Raw genomic sequence first — 22,399 nt, forward strand, 5'->3', positions numbered from 1 at the left:
CCCCATCACTTCGCTATTAGTTGTCCAGCCACTTGTCTGGGTTATTTTCAATATCTTGCAAAATGAACACACGAGAAGTACACACCATTCTCTCATGCCTTACCGTTGTCATTATGGGTAGTTTTTTTGTTTACGATTTAAGTTTTTTTTACATTTGACCGCGTTTTCACTTCTGGCCTTTTCGCCAAAATTTGCATTAAGAGCTGTGACAACTGCCAATATACGGTGGCGTTACCTCTGCTCTTGCTGGTTTTGCAGCCACTCGAACAAAGCAGATGCTTTTTCTACGACACTTGTGCAAAACGCCCAGACGGGGAATTTGGAATTACCTTGAATTGATCCAGATTCACCAACGCTACCACCAATGCAACGATCAGGTTATTTGTGATAAATTATGGTGCGTGTCAATCTGGTATTTGAGCTGGAAAACTGGTAGCGTTGATGAAGCAAAGGGGGTTTCATGCTACCAGTATGAAGGCTATTTCATGCGAATTGGGCGATATCGTGTAGCTAAAAGTAAAAATGGCAGCTGACCAAAAATGTTCGTGGGGGTTTTCGGGCACAGCTCAATCCAATAGGCCGTAGTAATATGTAGGGACTTACAAAATGAGCTCATTTAGATGGATTTAAGGCACAATTATAAGTCAGTCAGCAGTAGCCGATATTTCTTCCTACCCTTTTTCCCACCACAGTATTCAATGCCCGTTTAATCTACCAGATGTGATTTGGCCAGAGGTCTGCAGATGCGGACCTTTCACGACAAACTGCGTGATATTTATTAGCAGAATCAAGTGGCCTAAACAAATAACTCCATTTTGCTAATAAGTTAATCAAAAATTTTATATCACGTTTAGGAAGTTCACCTTTTCTAAACAAGATTAGGCATTAGTGTGTCACCCACTAATGAGTTGAAGAACAAGTCAGTGTAAAAACTAGAAATTTGAGTACTGCTAGATGTGAGTGCCAATGAAACAGTTCGGTCACACCTACATCAACTTGGTTTGGAAAGTCGTGGTGAAAGTGAGTGGAAGCAAAGAGATTCTACTCACATGCATCAAACAGAGATGGCATGGAGCTCAAAAGACTGAACTACATACTAACTGATTGACAAATTGATTTAAGCTACAATGAAATGAAAACTCAATTGAGGTTTAGCGGAATTACTTTCTTAGCTTGGCCTTTCCATCTACTTTACGCTCGTGATCAGGAAAAAATTCCGTTTTGCAGATTTTTTATTTTTCGCCCAATTTCGTATACTGACATCCAGTAGGGAGGAAAAGCACCTTTTTTCTCTTACCTGAGCAAAATTGGTTATACATGACCTGCTTTTTCATGTTGGAATTAAGAAAGCAAATTTAGACTGCCCAACATTTGAATACTTTTTTCCTGCAGTAAATTACCTAAATGCGTCACGAAGGGAGGCAGCAGCCCCTTCGTTCATAAGCGAAGCCCTGATTTCACAATCAAGCCCCTTTTTTGTTTGGATGCTTAGATGAATTTGAAGATGAGACGTTGAAGTCGTTTTTCAGAAATGCAGATTCTAATTGCTTCCGGTTGTTGTTAGTGGCAATAATGATCTTGTCATGAAATCCATCTCGAGATCAAGAAATCAAATTTCAAATGTCACAGCATCATTAAAAAAGTTGCAGGTAATTTGAAAAGACAAACAGAAGTAGAGGTCATATTTTGATTGTTTCACGATAGCGATCCACCCAACCAATTTTGCCACCAGCCAAATAATCTGAATAGTGGAAATTTGCATCCGTGAGATTAAACACACGTTTCAGTACCATCTTGATTGCCAATTCAATCATCGGTTGCAACTTTCGTACCACATAACCGTCCCGAGACGACCTCGCAATTGTGATAACAATTGGTCTTCTGGCAAGGGTAGCATTCAGGATGCGAGTCATATTCCGAGCCAGTCCTACGATATTTTTGTAGGATGGAACAAACTCCGGAACAACAGAAGCTCCTGGAAGATTGTGCCCTAAACAAAGGCCTATTTTCGGTTTGGTCTGGAAAGTTCTGCTGGCAGCTTCCAAGCATATTCCCGTCTCTGATATTGCCTTTAATGCTTTGTCTGTTTGGTAAGATAACAAAATTACCAAACGTTCCATATAAAAGACTACACGTGCCATATTCTGACATCTCCAATGTGAGTTTAATGTGGATGCAACTCTTAAAATTTCACTCCGACAGCAGATTGGAAGACTGGAGTTATAATACATATCTAAGCACACAGTAGGAGAAAAGCATCCAGCCATGGCGAATGACTTGATGGTTTGCTGAAACCAGGAATCGATCTCGAGTTCTTCTGCTCCAGTCATACTGACCGGAGGACAGAAAATACTATGAAATGTGTTGGAGATTTCAAAAAGGTCGATCAGATCACAATCATTCTGGAGAAGACTTGAAGCCGGAAGTTGAACCCCAAAGAAATCCTCGTCTATATCGATGATCAGGGTAGCCGGATCCTGCTTTTGAAGCATTCGTTGGAGCGTACCCCTAACAGCAGTGTAAGAATTCAGTTCCACGTGACGGTATGAGGAAATTCGAGGTGTGCAGAGGTGAGGTAAAATTTGCAGTTCTGTGTCTTCAGATCCCAGACTTCGGGTTTGGCAGGTTTCATTCTTGTTGGAGTTTTGGTCGGTAAAGCAGAGGCAGAGCTGGTGCCTGTTAGTGAAATTTTTGGATGTTTTACCAATCGAGGCATTGAAGGCGACACTTTCGTTGGAAGTCCACGTGGGAAGAATTATATAAACGGAGCGAATCAAGTTGCCCACAATGGCTGCCTGATAATAAGCACAACATTTAACTGGATTTAACATTGTGTACTCATTTGTTTCAAATAGCTTGTTGGCCTTTGGTAAAAAAGACATCAGAAGTAGTTATTTAATGAATTCGCCCTATATATTTCCTTTTTTTAAATAGACCTGAGATAATTAGGCGACAAGATAAAAATTAAGTAAAATTAAGACGTTAGGTAAAAAATTGACAGAATTTAATGGGGGTAAAGTTGAGTTCTATTTGGGTCATGAAAACAAAATACCAAAGGGTTTTGGTACAAACACTTCATTAACAATTTTTTTAAAGAAGTTGAAAAATTCTGCTGGTTTAAGATGTTAAAGTGATGTTTGTTTTTGGCTAATTTCAAATTTTGAGGTCTGGCTACTTATAAAGCGAGGTCAATTGACTTCAATGTATGACTCAATAGTATGGATCTAAGGTGCTTTCTTAATACTTTGCTCCCAAGCAAATATTGCTGCAAAATGTGAATAAGAAGATGAATAGGCCCACTGTTGCATGTCGCCCTACACCATCTCCTAAATCCATTCTTCTCCAATATATTTCGCCCCCAAGAGCCCGCGACCATCAAAATTCAAACCAGATCTACATCATGAATGAGTACCATTTATTCCCTAAGTAAGAATTCATCGAGTTACCCTGATCTGTTTTTCGGTCAGTTGCAGTTCACACTAGGCCTCGTTAGGGAAAAAGTGGAAGGGAGACCACAGGCAACCCCGGAAATGACATTCGAACGGATGGAATAATAAAGTGGTACGATATTCGCTTAGCGTACATTTAACTACACAGGCTCTTCAGTCCCATAATTTATGTTTCCTTTTTACGTCATACCTTCTAGTCGTACCCATAACTGACTTAATATCACGTGCGACGTACGGGAAGAGCTAATAAAGTCAGGACGTCACATATATGGGACGTCGACTGCGAGTGTTGACATAGGTAGGACAACGGGGCTGGAGCCAAGAAATACAAAAAATTTAAGATCTACGTTTACTCGAAACTCACCTGAATGAATTGGTCGTTGCGTTGCATCATTGCGGAAATTTGGCTCGGCGAGTTTGGGACATGTCCAACCGGCAGACTGTTGACAAGTTCTGGATAATCCATGTCACTGTGTCCATCAATGTGGATCTACTATGTAGAATACTTTTGCTATGGTAGAAGTATATGAAACGAGGGGATTAGTCGAATTCAATCTAGTGGCTTTGGAATTTGACACTTTCAATTTCGTGTTAAGTTGTTCAGGTTTTTAACAGCTTCTCATAGTGTGCCACCATCTCTCAAGGTAATCAGTTTGCAAATAAGACTTAGATAGAAGCGTTGATAGTAGGGGCTAGAAGTTTTGCTTTTACTAGCAAAGGGGATCGGAAAAGTGGCCTACCAAGAGAGTTTTTATTTCTTAGATTATGGACTGCAAATACGAATATTTTAGCGAATAGAATATCTTAGGCGTCTTTTACAATTACTTGATTGTTGGCACATTGTTCCAGAAATGTACTTTACCAATTTACAAGTTAATCTACGGATTTTTACTTTTCCTCAATTTTCGACAGTGTAAAGCGTACACTGCCGTCAAGTTCCGAAAATGGTCATAAAATGGGCAATATAATAAGCACCTATATTTTCAGAGATGGGAGAAGTAAAATAGGAATTATTTCATTTACATTGTTTTAGGCTATCAGATAGAAAAGATAAACTACAAGTAATCCTTGGACCTTGAGTAATTGCAATGACATTCCTGTAATATTCTTAAATACTTGAAACCTACCAAATCTGCTTTTGGCCACCCCTTCCGCTCGAGAGCGCTTATCCAGTGTAAAATAACTGGAATTCAAAAGTTTTATGGTTAAAAGAAGATAGTCAGATTTGATGCAACAGCTACTTATCCCACGAGTGTTCTCTTTCGATGTTTATTGACGCCACCCACACACTTTATGCCTGTCATTATTTTGCGTTTTTAATAACTTTGCTGTTTTCGATGAAATGTATGGTAGAGTAAGTGGTGTAAGTTGTTTTTTCCTTGACAATGGCTATTTAAGGCTTTCTGAAGATTATATTTATTTCAAGCAGCACTGAATACCGTGTTTAGTGTCCTCGGTGAATTTAAGTGAGATAAAGTAGGTTACCCTCATGATGTTCCTCTTCGATGAAAACTTGAACATCCTCTCCGAGTGATTGTGCCGATGTTAATAGCAACAAAGTCAGCGCCCACATAACTCTGGATTGAATGCTGCGGCCCATTGATCTTTGAAACTTGTCACTAAAATGAGATTGTCTATGGTTTGCGCATAAATGGTGTTGGTCAACTTCCACATCTGTTAAGCCACACAATAGTTCATCTAGTATTGTGAAAGCGGCTCAAAAGGCGCATGTTCGATAACCTTCCAAACTGAGTTTTATCCAAGATCTGGACGGAGATTTATTTGATGTTAATTTGATAATCACTTCATAGCAAAGTTTTCCGATGAAAGAAATGAGAAGGTTGCGTCTATTTTCAAGCAATGGTAGAACATATTTTAGACTTAAATGCACGATATGAGGGTTTGCTGAATAATTCCAATACAGCTTGTTTTATGATGGAAGAGCATTCTGTTTGATCGCATGCGCTTTACGATAATTTCCCATGATTTTGTCCCCAAATTCACTAGTTTTCAAGGCCCTCTGTGCGTGCACATTGATACCGCTGTCGAACTCGAAGTATCTTACTACATCGTCAGGGATACCTAAGTAGAAGAGGACACAAATACCAGTGAAATCCATGATACAATTATGAACATTCCCCTGCCATTTTAATGGTGTCACGTAACCACTCTCTTTGTTTCATAGTTAGTAGCAGGGTGAAAATTTGTCGTTGTCACCGCAACGAAACGAAGCATTACAGAGAACGCTCAAAACAAGCCTACAACAGGGTCAAGATCCTCCGTTTTAGCATCCAAATTAGCACCCTTGTCTGAGTAATCTCAAAGATTAAAAAATGCAAAGATCTTGTGGCGATAAAATCGAGAAAACGTGATTTAGAACCTTGAAAATTGAACGATGTGCAATAGCCTCCAGTTTTCGGTTTCACATTTGACTGCCCAGGCGCCTCAGTTACCGCGGTTTATACATCGTAACCACTCTGTGTGATAACAATAAAAATTCCTTTAAAGCGGTATGTCTTATTACGATTTAAGGGAAGGCTCGGTGCGTCAAAATGACGGCAGCGTTGAATGAACTCGGTCCAAACGGACAAAACTCGTGTATTCAAGAACTAATGGCCAAATCTGAATGTCACAGGAGGTAAAAGTTGTGTTAATCATAGTTTAGCAAACAAAACACCAACTCACCTAACTGCTATCCTGTTCGGATGTGGGCTGTTACTAACGGACGCTGCAATGCACTGTGACTTAAGTATTTGTCTGACAGGTTTGTTTATCCAACATGCTTGAATTGTCTACCTACCTACCCACTCAGTTTGAAAGTGCAATACACTAAGTGAAACTCAAGACGATGTGGACTTAAAAGGGTGCAATTTTGGATTTGTCTTCTAAATTCAAGAAAATTTCGACGTATCCACAAGCGAAGAGCTGATTTCGTTAATGACTATCAAGCTTGACAGCCAATAACCGGTGACAACTTTTGATTATATCTATATTCAACTTCAGACGGGCACATGGAAGGCAGATCTGAACCGGAACCATGGCAGCAAACTAAACATAGAGGTCGATGACAGATCCACTCGGAAAAAACATTCCGTTGTAACCTATTGGGATTTTGTGACTACAAAATCACACCATTTCAAGGTAACGGAAGAATCTAATATCTTGAAACATAACACCAGGTAATCAAATGTCACTTTCTTGAGTTGCGCTATTGTCCTGATTGTTTTCTTTCGGTGGCAACGACGAGTCCCCGATTAGGGCAATCAAGGGATACGGCTTCAGTTAACAAAGTCTTGAATACCGACCACTCAAAAAAGTGATGATAGTTATAACACCTGATACATTCGCCTGTTTACTGGTTGCAGCATAAATGCCCAATGGACATTTCACATTACAAGGGATCGGTGTACCACTCAGCAGAAATTTTAAACTAGTAAACCACTTTTGCATAGCGTACGTAAAAAGAAACGTAGAAACAAGCCAGGTTTTTTGGAGCTCCTTGTCAACTCTTGTTGATGCGTATAAGTAGGATCCACCTGCTTTCATCAGCCTCCTCAACCTCAATTGATGTTGGTGTAAGTGACGCGTCTTGTTCTCGCCCATATTAATAAGTGCTGAAATTTCCATTTGACATCTAGATAATAAACTCCTGTTCTACTTAGCAGTGACACGTCAATCTAGGGTTTCTCGGGAAGCCGCGCATTTGACCAGACATTGCCGTCCAGTATGGAGTGATAAGCATGAGCTGACGTGCTTCATCTACTTCCTCAAAAAACATCCATATTCTCCCATAATTTCACGCCTTTTGGGAATACTCACAAAACGACTCCACCCGCGCCTCTCTTTGTTGAGGAAGCTATCCGGTCGGCTTTTGCCATTAAGAAATTCTCCCCGTTTTAACGAAATATTGAATCCTATTCTGAGCAGAAGGATATCATCAACTGCGAATCCTTATGAAGCGAACCTAATATGTCTTGCCATGTTCTTGTTTTACTGGGTCCAAAGGTAAGAGATTTATCCATTCTCCTCGGAACTCAAATCACTTTCATACTGGGATCAATGATATAATGGGTCAGAAAATAGACACAGTTAACGCCTACATTCGGCTCTTCTATGACCCCATCAACCGTTCTTCGCTCATTTTCCCAAATCTGTTACCGAGTTCGTTTGCATTTCTTTCAATTGTCAATGCAGCTGACTGTCCACCTGGAGGACCTTACAATCCATTTATAGACGATGTTTCTTCAAGAGAAAACCCTACCCACTTGCAAGGCAACTCAAGTAGAACATATGTCAATATAGACCTGAATAGGCGCGACCAATGCTGATTCCCCATCCACTTCCACCATTTTCGATTCCTCTCATGAATTTCTTGAAAAATCTTTTCAATAAACGAACCGCCCCGCTATGTAACATAGTAAGCTGCCCAAAGCAACTATATCATAGTTCGATGGACTGATCTGGAGACTCGATTAACATCAACCGTAGTGATACATTTCAAAAGTTCATAACAATATGGCGAACTCCTGAATAATGAATGGGAGTCAACAAAGCATTGGGCTAGGTTGTCACTTTACTCAACGTTTACAGGGAACTGGTCAAAACTGACCACTTCGCGAAGAGGTCGAGCCTTCGTAGCAGTGGTTGGAACTCCAGAATCCTCAGCTAGACGCAAGGCCAGGTTCTTTAGGAAAGCATCACGGCGGTGATTACCTTCTTGTGTTGATAGCCAACCGCAGTAAAGGGTCTATAGGCATAAAGCAAACAGAAAAGCAAAGTAGTTTTAGAGCAATTAAATCAACTTTCAAACCCAGCTTCTGCCTTTAGGCTCTTGCTGTGTATTTTATTAGATTGTCGTTAATTTGTCTGTAATTTAACACTGGTGAATGGACATATCTGTCACTTCTTTCCACTACAGTTGTTCCTACCTCACCCAAAAGCCTCTCTTCCAGAATAGAACCCAATATTCAAATCATTGACGAACATTAATTGTAAGCTAGCCAGGCACTCTGACCGTCGAGCTGTCATCGGCTCTGCTCCACTATAAAACTCATATTCATAAATGAATTCTTGGCTTAATTTCCCATGACTGCAATAAAACTAATCTAGATAGATGATTGTTCAGAAGTTAACAAACGGTCACTGAATATTCCAAAGATTGAGATCAACTAATTTGGTTCCGCCCTCTAGAGCCGCTTTCCCTTCACCCGTATTATCCACCCTGGCCTTTATCTTACTCAGATCTTGCACTTTCAAATTCAAAACCGCCTACTATGACGAAAATTCTTAAATGACCCATTATTTCATAAGCCTATTAACACAAAACGATTGTTAAAAGATGAATTCCATAAAGAAATAAAAAAAATTAAGCTGCTTCAGGTCGATTAAAAGGGAAAGATTATCATAAGAAAGGGTGGGAATTCACCAAATACATCTTTCACAGACTTAAACGATTCAAATGATATGATAAATTCTTATTTATCAGAGATTTTGGCATTGCTTTGAATTTGACATTTAGTTTGATAAAATAACATTCATATCAAATACTAATACTTTGCTGAAATCATCAACTTCTCTGGGACCAAATTTGCCGCGATCCGTTAGTGTGACATTGGTTGAACTACAAAAACATATTCTTTTTGTGAAACATCTTCGAGATCGCTTTAAATGCCACAAGAATTTGCCATTAGTGAAAACCACAAAGTTAAACTAAAAAGGAGAAACCTACTGGAGCAACAGGAATTGAAGCGACGCTTTTGTACGACACCAGAAGCGAATTGAAAGGTTGCGATACCAAATCATCGCGTTTCCAGAGTAGAAAACAAAGCGCGTACTTCGAAACGGCTAAAGAGTTAAGTCACCTTTAAATATTAATTCAAAATAAATCCTATAGAAAGACTAGAGGCGTGACGAACCTGGATCCAAAGAGGACACCTTACGAACAACAAAATCTAAAATAATAAATAGCTGACAAAGCCCTTCGAGGTCGCCAAAAAACAATGCTTCACAAAAGATTAGTTCATTAAGGGGGTTTTCTGCTACTTAAATAACAATAGTAGCGCATACCAGCAAACAGTTGATCTCTCGAATGTGTCTCGAGCACATGGAAAGGCAAAATCTCAACCCCATGTACAGCACTGACTCGTCCCTGCAAATGTGTTATATATTCCTCCACAGTCGGTTTCTTCAAGATCACGTAGGCCCGGAGTAGTTCGCGTTGTCTTGGCGTTAGTTGAGATAGTCCCTTCATCTTTGCAATGCCGGACAACTCATAGTACATTTGCCAGTCCACCCTGGGTAAATGTGGTACCAGAGCGACTGTAAGGATAAAACCCAGTTAATTAAGCCGTCGGAACCAAGGGAGTTTCTTAACGTGGAGAGTAACTAACGAGATTCGGGTGGAGTGTAAGCCATAGGAGTTTCAAAGCCCGACATTTCTTTGGCCGGAAGCAGAACACTCGATTGGCCAATAAGTAAGTCCGCAAACGCCTTAATAACCGGTTTTTGTTGACTAAGAAGCTTTTCATGGCGTACACCGAGTAGGAGTAGAGCCAATGTGGTCCGCATAGCCGATTCGGCATCACAATTCCCCGAATTCAGGCGTTCACTCACATAATCAGCAACATCAAAGAAAAGCTGACGTGCCCAATCAGCAGTAAACAAGGGGTGGATATCAAGGCCGTACGAGAACCCAAAGGGCAAGAGATGCTGGGTTTTGGGATCAAGAAGATTCATTTCACAAGGTAAGAGGGAAAATTGGTCAGCAGAAAATGTGGCTTTCGCCGGCCGGGAATCCAAGTTACCTACTGCCAGATTGGCTAAAGCCGCAAGTGCGCCAGCCAACCAGCCACTTTGGTCGGTTGAGGGATAGTTCAAGGTTAGGTGGAGCTTGCGTCGAATTTGACCAAGACATCTACGAATGAGACCCGGTCGGAAAGTCTGCATCCTTTGCAAGACCGAGCAGAGAAGACATAACGTGAAGAGATTCTGCTCCTTTAGCCTTGTTGAAATCACTGTTTCTAGCGATGCGCTAAACCGCATTGCATCCGTTCGATTAGCAGCTAAATCTGGACCAAAGTCGTGGGCTAATCTGAGAAGAGCAAGAAGACCTAAGCTTTCCACTTCGAGCAACCGAGACATTAGATGACGACGTAGAGCGTCTCTAAGAAGATCTGCTTCAACACTGAGAGGAGAGAGGCCGGTAGAATTAACAGACACCGGCTTGCGTGGAAGATCGCGCAGCAGAGCACAGATATAGACAAGCTCGGAGATGCTGCAGTCATTAATAAGATGGGTGATGAGACGAAGAACAGAAGAAAGAGATTTTGAGTTCGTGTTATCGGGAAGCTGCCGGATACATGCAGCTAGGACGAGAATACGTGGACGAGGAAGATTTCGAGCCCCAGCAACGGTGCTAAGTAGAAGGAGGCGGAAACGAGGGTCAGATAGCCACGCAGAATCAGTGGAAAAGGCCGTGAAAGCTGGAAGAAAGGCGAGGACGGCAGTGGACGAGGGCTCAATACCGAGACTGTTTGCGACCGCTAGAGTGTACCGGTCGAAGGGAGAGGAATAAGAGAGGGTGAAGAGTGCGGTTTGAAGAACGGCTTCTAAACAAGTCAGACGCAATTCGCAGGGGAATTCTCGTATATCGATATTGAGAAGCTGATCTAAGGTGTGACGTTCCTACAAGCCGATTAGAAAAAAAATGCTACAGAAGGACACTTACACTAGTGATATATGTCATCAATTCCTCCGGCGGAATAATTATTGGACGAGATGGTTTCTCAACAGAAGGAAGGGTATTGGTAGACCCATTGGAAGAGAAATTTGGCGCGTATATTGAGATGGATCGATAAAACTGTTTATGACATCGTGCAGCCAGCGCAAAGCCACGAAGACCATATGTGCTTACTACTGTGCTAAGCGTTCTGACTGACTTCATGGTTTAGACCATATGGCAGGGGTAGACCTGCGAAAGAATTAAAAAAAGGTGGAACTACATGGGGGTAGAAGTGTTAGTTGGGGCTCTAAACAACCAATTTGTGGGAAGGGCCATCTTAGAAAAAACAGCAACTTTATTCATACACAGGCTTTCAAATGGTTTCAGCAAATAAATGGAGATATAAGAACCTAAACACGAAGCACACAACCAACGTACACGAGGACCCCAGACCAGATAGCCCGCCTTCCTTGCTGCATTTCAATTAAGTTTTTGCATTACGTAAGACCAAAAAACTTTTTGAAAGTTAAAACGAAAAATAATAAAAATAAAAGTTATTAATTGTGTTTAGCCAGGCTACCAAAAACATGGACCCGGACTGCAGTTAATTTAGGGCCCGGTCGAGTAGGCTGCCGCCGTTTGGTGCTCCGCGGATCTCGGTACTTGTTTTGCTTTTTGTGATTTGCTACTGGAATCACAAGTACTAAATCCAGTTACACAGCAAATATTTAAGCAAATGAGGCGCAAATTAAGTGATTGTGACTTTTGCATTACTGTTAGTGTCGGGATATTTTTCCCGCCTGGTCAGTAATGTCCCAAATGCGGTTTTTTGATAGATTTTTGCTTTTGCAAGAGTGGAGTAGGCAACATACTTGGCGAAGCTCGTTATTTACCTCTACGTTATATGATCTTATTAAGGACTCTACTTTTGAAAGACTTAATGTGTGTTTTCTATTTTTCAGTCCATACATTAATGAAGATGACCTCTGAACAACTTGTCGCCTCCGTCAGAGATAAGATCGAACTTCTCACCAATTCTGATGAAAACGCAATTGAACATGCCGAACAGGTTTATGCCAAAAGCAACATTCATCTCAAACGAGAAATTGGTGCTCTTAAGAAAAAATTGATTAATCTGGAAATCATAGCTGGTTGTAAGTTGTTTTCCTATTTTTGACAGGTTTTCTTGTAGACCTTCAATTCTTTCTCCCTTTACCTTCGGATAACCCCGTTGGAAACTCGAAATCTAGTATTCCGGATACCTCGGTTCGTCAATGCGACGAACCTGGTACGCTCTTTCCGTTTAACTTAATTCTGTGTTAGAATTTGCAATTGAAATTAGGACTGCCATATTGTGCTTTGGGTTGCATGGTTGGTGCTAATTCGTTAATTCGTTATTCCCTCGTCATCGAGTTCTCACAATATTTTTCCGCTTTAAATTGAGTACGTTTTGTGAGTAAACGCCATGTATCTAGTATTCACCTTAACATTTCTTGGTGCATTTTTTGGTTTAGCCAGCTTGTCAATCTTACAGTTTTAACCACTAGAATGGTTGCGCGTACCGATCAGTTCAAAATGTAACATTTTTTTTCGAAATAATCGGTCACATCTGTTTTTTTACGATGAAAATTGGGGGTGTTTAGTTGACATTTGTTGCAACCAAAAGTCCTTCACTCATCAGTAAATAGGCAAAATGATGCACCTTCAGTGCTTGCTGACCAATGTAGTAGCCTCGTGCTGGTGCTGTCTGTCCGATCACGGATACCACTTGAGGAGATTGTGTAATATTTATCAAATGAAGAGTTAGTTTTTCCTTGTCTCTCAGGTAAAGTGGGAAATTCATTAAGTAGGGTGTACCAAGTAGGTTATCAACGAGGCGTTTTCGTTGCCATCGGTGGATGTTCTCTCGCATGCATTAATTGAAGGGATTTGGTAATGACAGGTCCGAAGTCGATAGCTGCCCCCTTACTCCTTTTTTAAGGTAGTCCAAAGCCCATTTCTACTGCGGTCAAACTGCTGGCTTTACAGAGAGGGAGAAGCAACCGCACTTGGTGTTTCTTTTGCTGTCGCCCTCATGTTTCGAAGGCCCAGAGTTGCCCTCTTTTGTACCATTTTTTGTAATTGAAATTTGGTCACTAGTATTTTCTAGTAATTCGACCCATAAGCTCAGCAACGGCTTTCTTCCTTTTTTCTTAAAATAAAGGGGCTTATTTCACATTAATTTATCAATTCATCTATTTCATATTAATGGGATTGTGTCGTTACATTATACTTGCATCATTCGTAAAGTCGACAATAACCGTTCTCCCTTTCTTGTAACTCAGATAAAAAACTCTCCCCTCCTGTCGCTAAACCGGTGCCTCCAACAAAAGGCGGAAAGAAGGGTGGAGATCTACCCGTTGACGTCAGTCGTATAGACATGCGGGTGGGCAAAATTGTGGAGGTGGAACGACATCCTGATGCGGATTCACTTTATGTAGAAAAGGTCAGTTGGAATCGCTTTCCTTCCAGGTGGTCTATCGTCCTACTGGTGGCATCGGTAGTGTAGTGTTTGTTTATACTTTTTGATAAGGGTAGTTGAGGCATTTTGCAGAACATAACGCAACTTTTATCGAGGCTTCCTGGGAGTGGTGAAGTAATTCCCATCCCCTTCTAGGAAAATGACTTTTGAGCGCCCAAAAATTGGTTCCAACTCGATTTAGCCTGTTTTTGTTGTCACCAGCCTGAATTTCAGCTATTTAAATTAGTTCCTATTCACCTGTAAGTTGCTTCCTCAAGTAAATTTTTTTTTTCTGATTTTTCTGAATGTCCCCATTTAGTGGTTTTTGAAGGAGTGTTCCTACCTCTGGAAGTAATTTTTTGGTCCAAACTTTATCATTCTCTTCCCGCCAAATAGATTTTTGGCAGATCTTCTTACATTCTAAATTGTCAAAGCGTTTCCTCTACGGTCGGGTCCTTGCTAGAAAACCTCAAACGTTTCTATGGTTCTTTCAAGATAGTTTGATTTCCAAAACTTCCGCCCATATAAAATTAGGGCTGAAGAAACAGATTTCTTTTGGGAATTTTTTTCTATAGGTTATGTCGGCTGAACTTTTTCTGATAATTTTCCGTCAAGATGGTGGTAGTGGCGGTTTTTAAGCCTTGTTAGAACTTTTCCTATTTCCTTTAGGGTAACGTTTGTTAGATGTCCCGAATTTCTTGCTAGTTGTATTGCTGAAAAGCACTGGCCTGCGTTCTCAATCGGCAAAGCTTTGGGGGACCCAGACGCGTTTTTTCGGTACTTCAATCCTTCCCAAGATAAAATCCTTTGGAAAGACTCATATTTTATACCAACCGGATCCAAATTTTATGGTATCTGATTGGTTATTTTATATGCCCAAATGACAAGGAATTTCAAATTATTGAAATGGAATTACTGCGGTTTCTTCAGATAACTATGTCCTGGCCGTCTTCAAAGTCGTAAATCAAAATTCATCCGTTGGAATTTTCAATAAGCAGAATCGCATACTGAATACAGGTGCACTTTTTTTCGTGTGACTTCTTTCCTCCAAGGCGTGTTTTGAGTGCCTTAGCGTGAAGAGAGTTAGTTTGAACTTATTTTCTCTTGAAAACTTATTGGATTGCAATGGCGGTAGTTCACAGCATTGGAATCTGGGGATATCATTTTCAACTTTGTTTTTCATGAGGACGTTTTAAAACAAGCTAAATCCAATGGGGCTATTCAACTATCCCTATTCCTGATCTTGCACAAATTGTCCTTCGAATACCTTGAAGGTAATGATAGCCTGATTTTTGATAGACTAGTTCACATTTTGAAGCACCAGAAAATTTAAGAGCTGAATCAAGATTTTTTCAATCGCCCTAAAGGTTGCACAGAATGGATTTTCAGAAATTCAGTAGGCATTGCAGCTTCCCTAAATAGATTATTCGCGAGGATATCTTTTGAAAGTTCACCCAACTTTGTGACAATTGACTAGCCATTTCGGAACATCAAGATGGCTAATCTAGCTGTATAGTTATCTGATTATTTAGTGTCACAGCTTAGATCTTGGAAAGGTTTTTTGTTATTTTATGGTTTATATTCTTCAGGGAGCTCTATCCCCTGAAAATTCATTAATTATCAAATCCACTGAACATTCCAGATCTCCCATAGTGACTGTTATTTGCCAACTTTCAACTCCCATATGGTGGGTTCTTTTATTCTCTCATGTAAGGTGGATATGGGCGAAGGTAAACTCCGCACCGTGATCAGCGGTCTCGTGCCACATGTGCCCATTGAGAAGATGCGTGGATTAATGGGCATCTTTATGTGCAATCTCAAACCCGTCAAGATGCGCGGTATCGAGTCTCAGGGTATGCTGATGTGCGCCACCGACGTCAATGATAGAGTGGAACCTCTGGTTATCGAAAACCCGACAGAACTCACGCTAGGTGACAGGGTCTACGTACAGGGCTATCCCGGTAAGTTGACGTTTAAGTATTCTATCAAGGGGTCTTGGTCTCTGGAGGCATTCGATTTTTTGTTTTCGTTCCATCCGGATTGTGCCAAATTCCCAATGACTTCAGAACCTTGAAGTTGTATTTGTTTTCGTCTCGAATTAATGCGGAAGACTTGAAAGGATTTTCAGACTGTTCTCCTAGTAGATATGAATCATAATGAGTCAAATGAAGATCCTCGGAGTCAGTTGCCTAATCGAGATGGTTAACAATTGATTCTGTAGAAGTTTTTGTCCACTTTGATGCCTTGGAATCGAATACCCTAGAGATCATTATTGAGGGAAGGACTACGTGGTTGCTTCACCTTCGGTTTTATTCTATGACTAGTGGAATCCCTCTATGCATATCTTAAAAATGGTCGGTAACTACAGCGTGGATTGTAGGAGGACCTCAAGTTATTTGTTTTGTTATCCTTACGAAGTTTCTTTTTCTGATGTTCAGTCATCCGGAATTTAGATTCTTCAGTAGCTTCGTTTTGCGGAGAATTAAAGGTGCGCCGAACTTGTCATTAATTGTTGTTCATTTGCGTGCGGCTGGATCCTGTTGAGTTCTCAACTAAAATGATCAAATACAAAGACTTCCCCACCACTTATATACGTATTTGGCGGACAGCATACGCGTAAGCGTCCACAGCTGACTAATAAAGATGTGGGGTAGTCTTATTCATTCTCGTATACCTGTAGTATTTTAATTAACATTAATGTTTGTGATTATTAACAAATTAAATGCTTATTTGCATGTGGTATTTGCCAGTCAGGGGAACCAAACGAGAGCGCGATTCCCGAGACGTTCCAGAGCGTCTTGAAATTAGTTAAGAAAGAAGCTCCTGGAAAGTTATAAAGGTCAGGTTGCAGGCATTCCCTGTAACTTTGTGCTACGCACTATTTGTAACTGCAAGAGGCATTCACCTCTTGGAAAAACTGTTGTACTGTTGGCGTACTTCGCAAATTTTAATGGATTTTGGACCATGATTCTCGGTTAAGAATAAATTATGAACTATACTGATGGTCGTGGTTGGAGATTTTGTTCCACTTAAGTAATTCAACTAAGTTCACCCTTCTCTTTCATGCCTTTCCTTCAGGCGAACCGGATGCTCAACTACACCCCAAGAAAAAGGTGTGGGAACAGGTGAAGCCGGATATGCGCGTGGACGGTGCACACCTGGCCACCTACAAGGGTGTACCCTGGAAGCTGAAGAACAGCCCCAATGCTGTCATTAAGGCTCCCACTATGTTGGACGCGGAGATCTCCTAGGCAGAGCATGTGCTTCATTGTGTTTCTATGCACCCCTCCCCCTTCCCTTAGCTGTTCATGATAAGCAAGGGCGGTTTTTCATGCGGTGCTTGTGTTTGTTTTTTTTGTGATGGGTAGTAGTTTTATGAGAACCGCATGTAGGTGGATTTCGACAGAGAATCGGCATAATACATCAGCGAGGCTTGCGGTTAGCTCAATTTTCGGTTTAAATTAAGAAACGAACGTTCATAGCAATTTACAAATGAACTGATGAAGGAGGGTCAGTTTCCCACAAATTCTACTAATGAGACTGGCGCTTTCCTGATTCGGCATGCCCCTAGCAGTTGGACCGGTTTAGGAAGTGATCGTTCACGTGCAGCTGGAGATGCACGCTAAATCAGAATTTTGTGGTTGTGATAAGTATCTGGTAGGTCAAGTATTGGTTGATAAGGTCATAAATAGCTGGGTGGGGGGCGATGCTCATGCTCGTTCTTCCGTGTGGTTTGACCCTCGCGACGGCGATAATACGGGTATCTGGACCCAGTGCTTTAGCTTAGGGCGTGTCGATAATGCAAAAGCCAGTGGATGCACCTACCCTCCTCAAACCGCTTACAAATCATTTGCTAGTAAATTTACGTACTTGCTACGGTATTATCGAAAGGGCTAGAATAATTCATCCCATGGTTGCATATGACATCGGGGGAAGTCATATGCATAATTTCCCATGGGAGTGATAATAAAACGAGTGTATAAGAATTGGGCGCAACAGAAGACCGCCTGAATCTAGGATGAGATTGTACCTGCATCCTTCTGTTCATCCCCTCCTAGCCCGAAATACAAATCTCACGGTGCACACCATGGCCCATGAGGTGTTGAAATATCCTGTGAAAAGAAGGATAGGACTTTCTTTCAACTGCTTGTTTTCATTAGCAGATTCTGTGTCGAGAAACTGTCAGGATTAGTGTGAATTGCATTCAGTTTCCAGTTACTATCGCAAATGTTCCTGCATAACATTCACGTTGGAATTAGCAAATGTTTAGATAAAATCAACAAAGTCAGTGACAGTAGACCAAAACACATTTTGAAATCTGATGTTACAAATCGACCTCTAAGGTCGGAAAAATGAAGCTTTCAGTATTTCAAATACAATCCACTTCCTGAGAGTAGTAGTTGTACAAAAATATGTAATAAATATTATTCTGTTTAGCAATAAAAACCACATTGACGGAAGACAGCAACGAATCACAGATTATTTGGGGGGAATCAGTCCTCTGAAGGTTTGAAGTAATTCCTGATCGAGTTACGTCCAGAGGCAACTACAGCCGGCCTCAACGTAGATCTACGTCGTCGCCGGTTCGGTAACTGAAATGACGAAAAAAATGCAATCAAGTAAGCCACTCACATTAGAAAGCACGTACCACGGCGTGAATTTAAAATCAAGCAGAAAGTATCTGGAGGCCTAGGCATGGCCGCAATAAATCCGGATTAAACAATAACCCGAAATTCAAATTTTAACAGGCTCCAACATTCCCCAGACAAGTTCTCACCTAATGAACCAATCAAATCACAAATTCAGTGATTGATTAACTGCTTACGGCACGTTTCGTCTAATTCCTACCTGGTCAAAAAGGAAATAATTAAAAAAAAAGGCTTTCAATAGTTTCACTTATAGACCTATTGAAACGTATAATTCCAAAGCAATTCCATCAATTGTAAATTAATTGTTTTTTATGGGTCAACATCCACCACTAGCAAATTTACTAATCCATCTGCCAAAATGTTAAATTTTTGCGGAGCAAACTAGAAAAAGCTACCGAGGGCGAAAAGTTGCTGGTGGAGGAGGTTTTAGAAACCATGGTTCGACGGCGCCGTCTCGGTGTGCCGCCAGGGCTTCCAGTTCCCATAGAAAGTGAAGAGGAAGACGCAGAGACAGAGGCCTCAGTAGTAGTGGAGTGCTTGCTCCATGTCGGAGATTGGGAACCAAGGCTGCTTTCATGGTCTTCTATTTTCTTGCCAACGCCATCGTTTACCTCCATGGGTCGTTTTCTTGAAGGTTGGGACTAGTGTTGAGAATGGCTTCAGTTAAAGAACAATGGCATAAACATTTCGAAATAATTTAAACAGAGGACTATAAAGGTCTTTATTATGACGTTCAAGACAAACTGGGACTCTCAAGCCCATAAAGAAATAGGCTTCAAGGAGTAAAAATCGCTTTTACCACCCAGTCCTACTATATAAACACGTTTAACCTGGCGTTTAACTAGTGCCTGGAAAGCACTCACACCCTTGAATTCCTCAGCGTTAATCGGGTGAGAGGTGCCTTAGTAGTCAGCGTGCACCAACTTCGCCACGCGCTACTCAGATGGCTTCAAATTCTGTGCGAATTAAAGACATTATGTGCAGATCAAGTGCCCAAGATAAAAAATCACACAACAGCTGAATAGTCGCGGGAACGAATGACGAAGCTGAGTCGGGAAAGGTCATGGGCAGGATCGACACTAAAAGATGTACTACCGGCTTTAAAGCGTTTGAACATTTAAATGGCTTACTGCTGAGCGGTTCGGCATTCCATTATTGATGTAGGCACGAGTCAATATATCCGCGGGTATCACAATAAGCCTAGTTCATTGGGCACAAGTTGTCCCATGGACACACAGGAACTATCAATATTGCCCTTTCTAAACCCGTAAAATTAAAAATCTTCAATAGATCTAAGCGTGTCTGGTAGATTGAATTAAATGTATTTTAACCATCCAATCTGGTTGACTCAGCTAAACTAGCTGCTCCTTTGGGCTGACAGAAAACAACTCGTACGGACATCCACGAATTCGATACAGCCCGCAGCACTGCTACCAACAAAGCTGATGAGCCAAGAAATAGTCTTGCTGCTAGGGCTTGAAAACTGACCCGAAAGTGACCTCAAGAGGTCCGCATGGCCAATGTATGTAACTGAAAAGAACAATCCGTCAAACAGCACTTCTCCTGCCCTTGACGCTTGCAGCGATTAATTTTCCTCGCTAACTCACAAAATGACAGTTCATCACAATGAATAGATTTCCGTTAATAAACTGCATTGAAGATAAGTACTTGGAAATCACCGATTGCCAATTACTTCTCATTAAAGCGAAAGCTATTTAATGAATTGAGAAATAATTTTTTTGGCATGGAGTCCAAAAAATGAATGGTGGGCGTTACAGTGATAAGGATGGGTAGTCCAGAAATGCAACGATATACGAGAATTTAGGTGGGACTTATCTCAAACTTCTTCCAAGTTAAGACTACCGAAGGCTCAACAACTAACCTATTACATAGAACTAGCACTTTTCGTGAAAAAAATCGCATGAAAGCAGAATTTTTTCACTAGACATAACATAAAGTAGAGCCCCAGGTATTGTGACTGCGAAGCCCCAACAGTTACTGACGATTCAAACTCATTCTATGCACCTCTCGCTTTGTTACGCATTGCGGTGCTAATTAAGGTTTGTTAAAACTAGGATCTTCAGGCAGCCCCCCTTTTGTGAATGTCCACGAATCCAGATATGCACAGCGGGCGTCTTTATTCTGTAGGCATGCCTAAACAATCCACTACCACACTTCTAAGACATCATCACACCTCCACGAGACTATGGTTTGTATGTGATGAATGACAGAAGCAATTATTCACTGAGATTAGCTTGGTTTTCGAAAGTCAATCAATTACGGCTGATAAGTCGAGGGGACTTGGAGGTGTGCGAAATAAACTCCTATTCGGGAACAACCGGAAGTAGTCAATCAGTTGAAAGAAGGTTCCACAACCTTAGGGTAAGGGCACTTCATTAGGGCGAGAGAGAGGTCGGACCTCCACCTCAACTTTTCTATTCACCTGACAGTATTCCTTCAAGTGACAAACGTTTGGGAAATAGAAGTGCAATAAGAATAAAGACAGCCAGAGCTGTACACAGTTTTATCAGGAGCATAAACTGCAGACGAAGTGAATTTATCAATGGTGCGGGGTTAGCAACCGAATTGGGTAAGACGGAAAAGATCACTATAACGCTAATACAATATCATTCCACTTCAATCTACGATCCGTAAAATATGGACAGTGTCGACGGAATACTCCAACATTTTGTACAGAAAAAAGGAAATTTAGATCGCATTCAACAAAGTGTGAAAACCCTCCTTACTCGGCTTCAGTGAGTCACAAATCAGCTGTACGCCGTACTCAAATAGCCGCAGCTCTATGATCGGGGTCAACTAGTGGCATAGGAAATTAGTAGCATATTAGTCAAACAGTAACACACCAGTGCTTTGGTAATGTCGGATAGTGGTGAAAACATTCCCTCTTGCCCAGTGGATTTGGATAAACCCAGATAGCGATGATTGCAGTGACGTCGAAGATACCGATGATGTGAATGGGAATCCGTCGAGGCGCTAGAACTACTTGGAGGGTTATTCTCAACATCTTCTTCGGCCCACCCGGCTGTAAAAGTGGGAAATTGATCAAATTGAACAGACAGTATTTTTGCCTGAATGACTTTGCTTCCAAGGGGCTGGTAGACAAGTGGTTTCACCAAATTCGATAGTTAAAATTTTGAAAGGGATAAAAACGGGACAGTGATTTTAAAAAAAGTGTCCAGAAAAGTTGTCGAAACGGATTTCCTTTGGAATTGATACCTACCTGCGCAAAAAGGGGATATGGATTAATTAGCGGCGAGGAAATGTCAGCTGAACCTGCTTATCAGCTTTAAGAAATACGTTTACTCCAATCGCAAAGGCGTTACGGAAGCCTCCCGTAGCAGAACGTACTACCCAGAGATGGTTACAAAAATTGTATTTTAGTGATGGATTGGCCATGTATATGCATCACTTACAGCTGTTAATGTGCCACTTACAACTTTTGGTACTATTTAACAAGAGTGATTGTGAAACAGTTAATTTAAGATTATGCCAACTGCGACGCGGGGGTTGTAGAAGCTAATAGAGACCAATGTATAACCCACATACATTAGCAGACGACACTAAGCTTCAAAGATCAATTTTTCGGCGTTTCTTTCACTTCAGAAAAATGCCCCATTTTTGGACCTCTGGTCACAGACTCAAAGAAAAAAATGACTTGCATTCCAATCCTAAGCGATCAAACACCACTTCTGATGTCCAAACAATTCGGTCACTGCCGACTGCACCCACTCCCAGAAAGCCAAGCTTGCTATGCATATACGTACGGTGGACCAAGTTGTAGACGCGATTTCTCATTTACTAAAGACCAAACAATCACGGCTGAGATCAACGTGCTCAATGTAATTCGACCCGAAGACAACACCAAATCAGTTGAAAAAAGTCCTATCCTTAATCTTAAAGGACAATACAAGCCCCAATAAGGCATACCTCACCGCGAGATTTGTAATTTAGGATGGGATGGGACGGACGGAAAAATGGAGAAACGGCCTCATCTTCATATTTGTCCTCATTCTCATTGCCCATATTTCTCGAATGATCCCTCTCCAAAAGCCAATTGATG

General features: G+C 41.1%; 4 protein-coding genes across 4 annotated transcripts; 1 reads left to right on the top strand and 3 right to left on the bottom strand. All coding sequences in view use genetic code 11, as the record gives it.

The window, feature by feature from the left end:
• Positions 1-1,679: 1,679 nt before the first annotated feature.
• Positions 1,680-5,022, bottom strand: EGR_03746 (hypothetical protein; the record flags this gene model as incomplete). The annotated part of the gene is made up of 5 exons (XM_024492995.1): positions 1,680-2,083; positions 2,195-2,795; positions 3,814-3,939; positions 4,577-4,632; positions 4,935-5,022. 5 exons carry the CDS (start codon positions 5,020-5,022, stop codon positions 1,680-1,682), a joined length of 1,275 nt encoding a protein of 424 aa, XP_024352652.1.
• Positions 5,023-8,022: 3,000 nt separating this feature from the next.
• Positions 8,023-11,391, bottom strand: EGR_03747 (hypothetical protein; the record flags this gene model as incomplete). Its single annotated transcript, XM_024492996.1, has 5 exons — positions 8,023-8,196; positions 9,178-9,293; positions 9,516-9,767; positions 9,839-11,132; positions 11,176-11,391. 5 exons carry the CDS (start codon positions 11,389-11,391, stop codon positions 8,023-8,025), a joined length of 2,052 nt encoding a protein of 683 aa, XP_024352653.1.
• A 757-nt stretch (positions 11,392-12,148) lies between these two features.
• Positions 12,149-16,920, top strand: EGR_03748 (Aminoacyl tRNA synthetase complex-interacting multifunctional protein; the record flags this gene model as incomplete). Its single annotated transcript, XM_024492997.1, has 5 exons — positions 12,149-12,323; positions 12,362-12,457; positions 13,494-13,654; positions 15,384-15,630; positions 16,748-16,920. The coding sequence occupies 5 exons, from the start codon at positions 12,149-12,151 to the stop codon at positions 16,918-16,920; spliced, it is 852 nt and encodes a 283-aa protein (XP_024352654.1).
• A 1,242-nt stretch (positions 16,921-18,162) lies between these two features.
• Positions 18,163-22,362, bottom strand: EGR_03749 (hypothetical protein; the record flags this gene model as incomplete). The annotated part of the gene is made up of 4 exons (XM_024492998.1): positions 18,163-18,261; positions 18,714-18,959; positions 21,183-21,361; positions 22,272-22,362. 4 exons carry the CDS (start codon positions 22,360-22,362, stop codon positions 18,163-18,165), a joined length of 615 nt encoding a protein of 204 aa, XP_024352655.1.
• Positions 22,363-22,399: the final 37 nt, after the last annotated feature.

The sequence above is a fragment of the Echinococcus granulosus genome (genome assembly GCF_000524195.1).
Source record: "Echinococcus granulosus chromosome Unknown EG_S00020, whole genome shotgun sequence".
NCBI lineage: Eukaryota > Metazoa > Platyhelminthes > Cestoda > Cyclophyllidea > Taeniidae > Echinococcus > Echinococcus granulosus.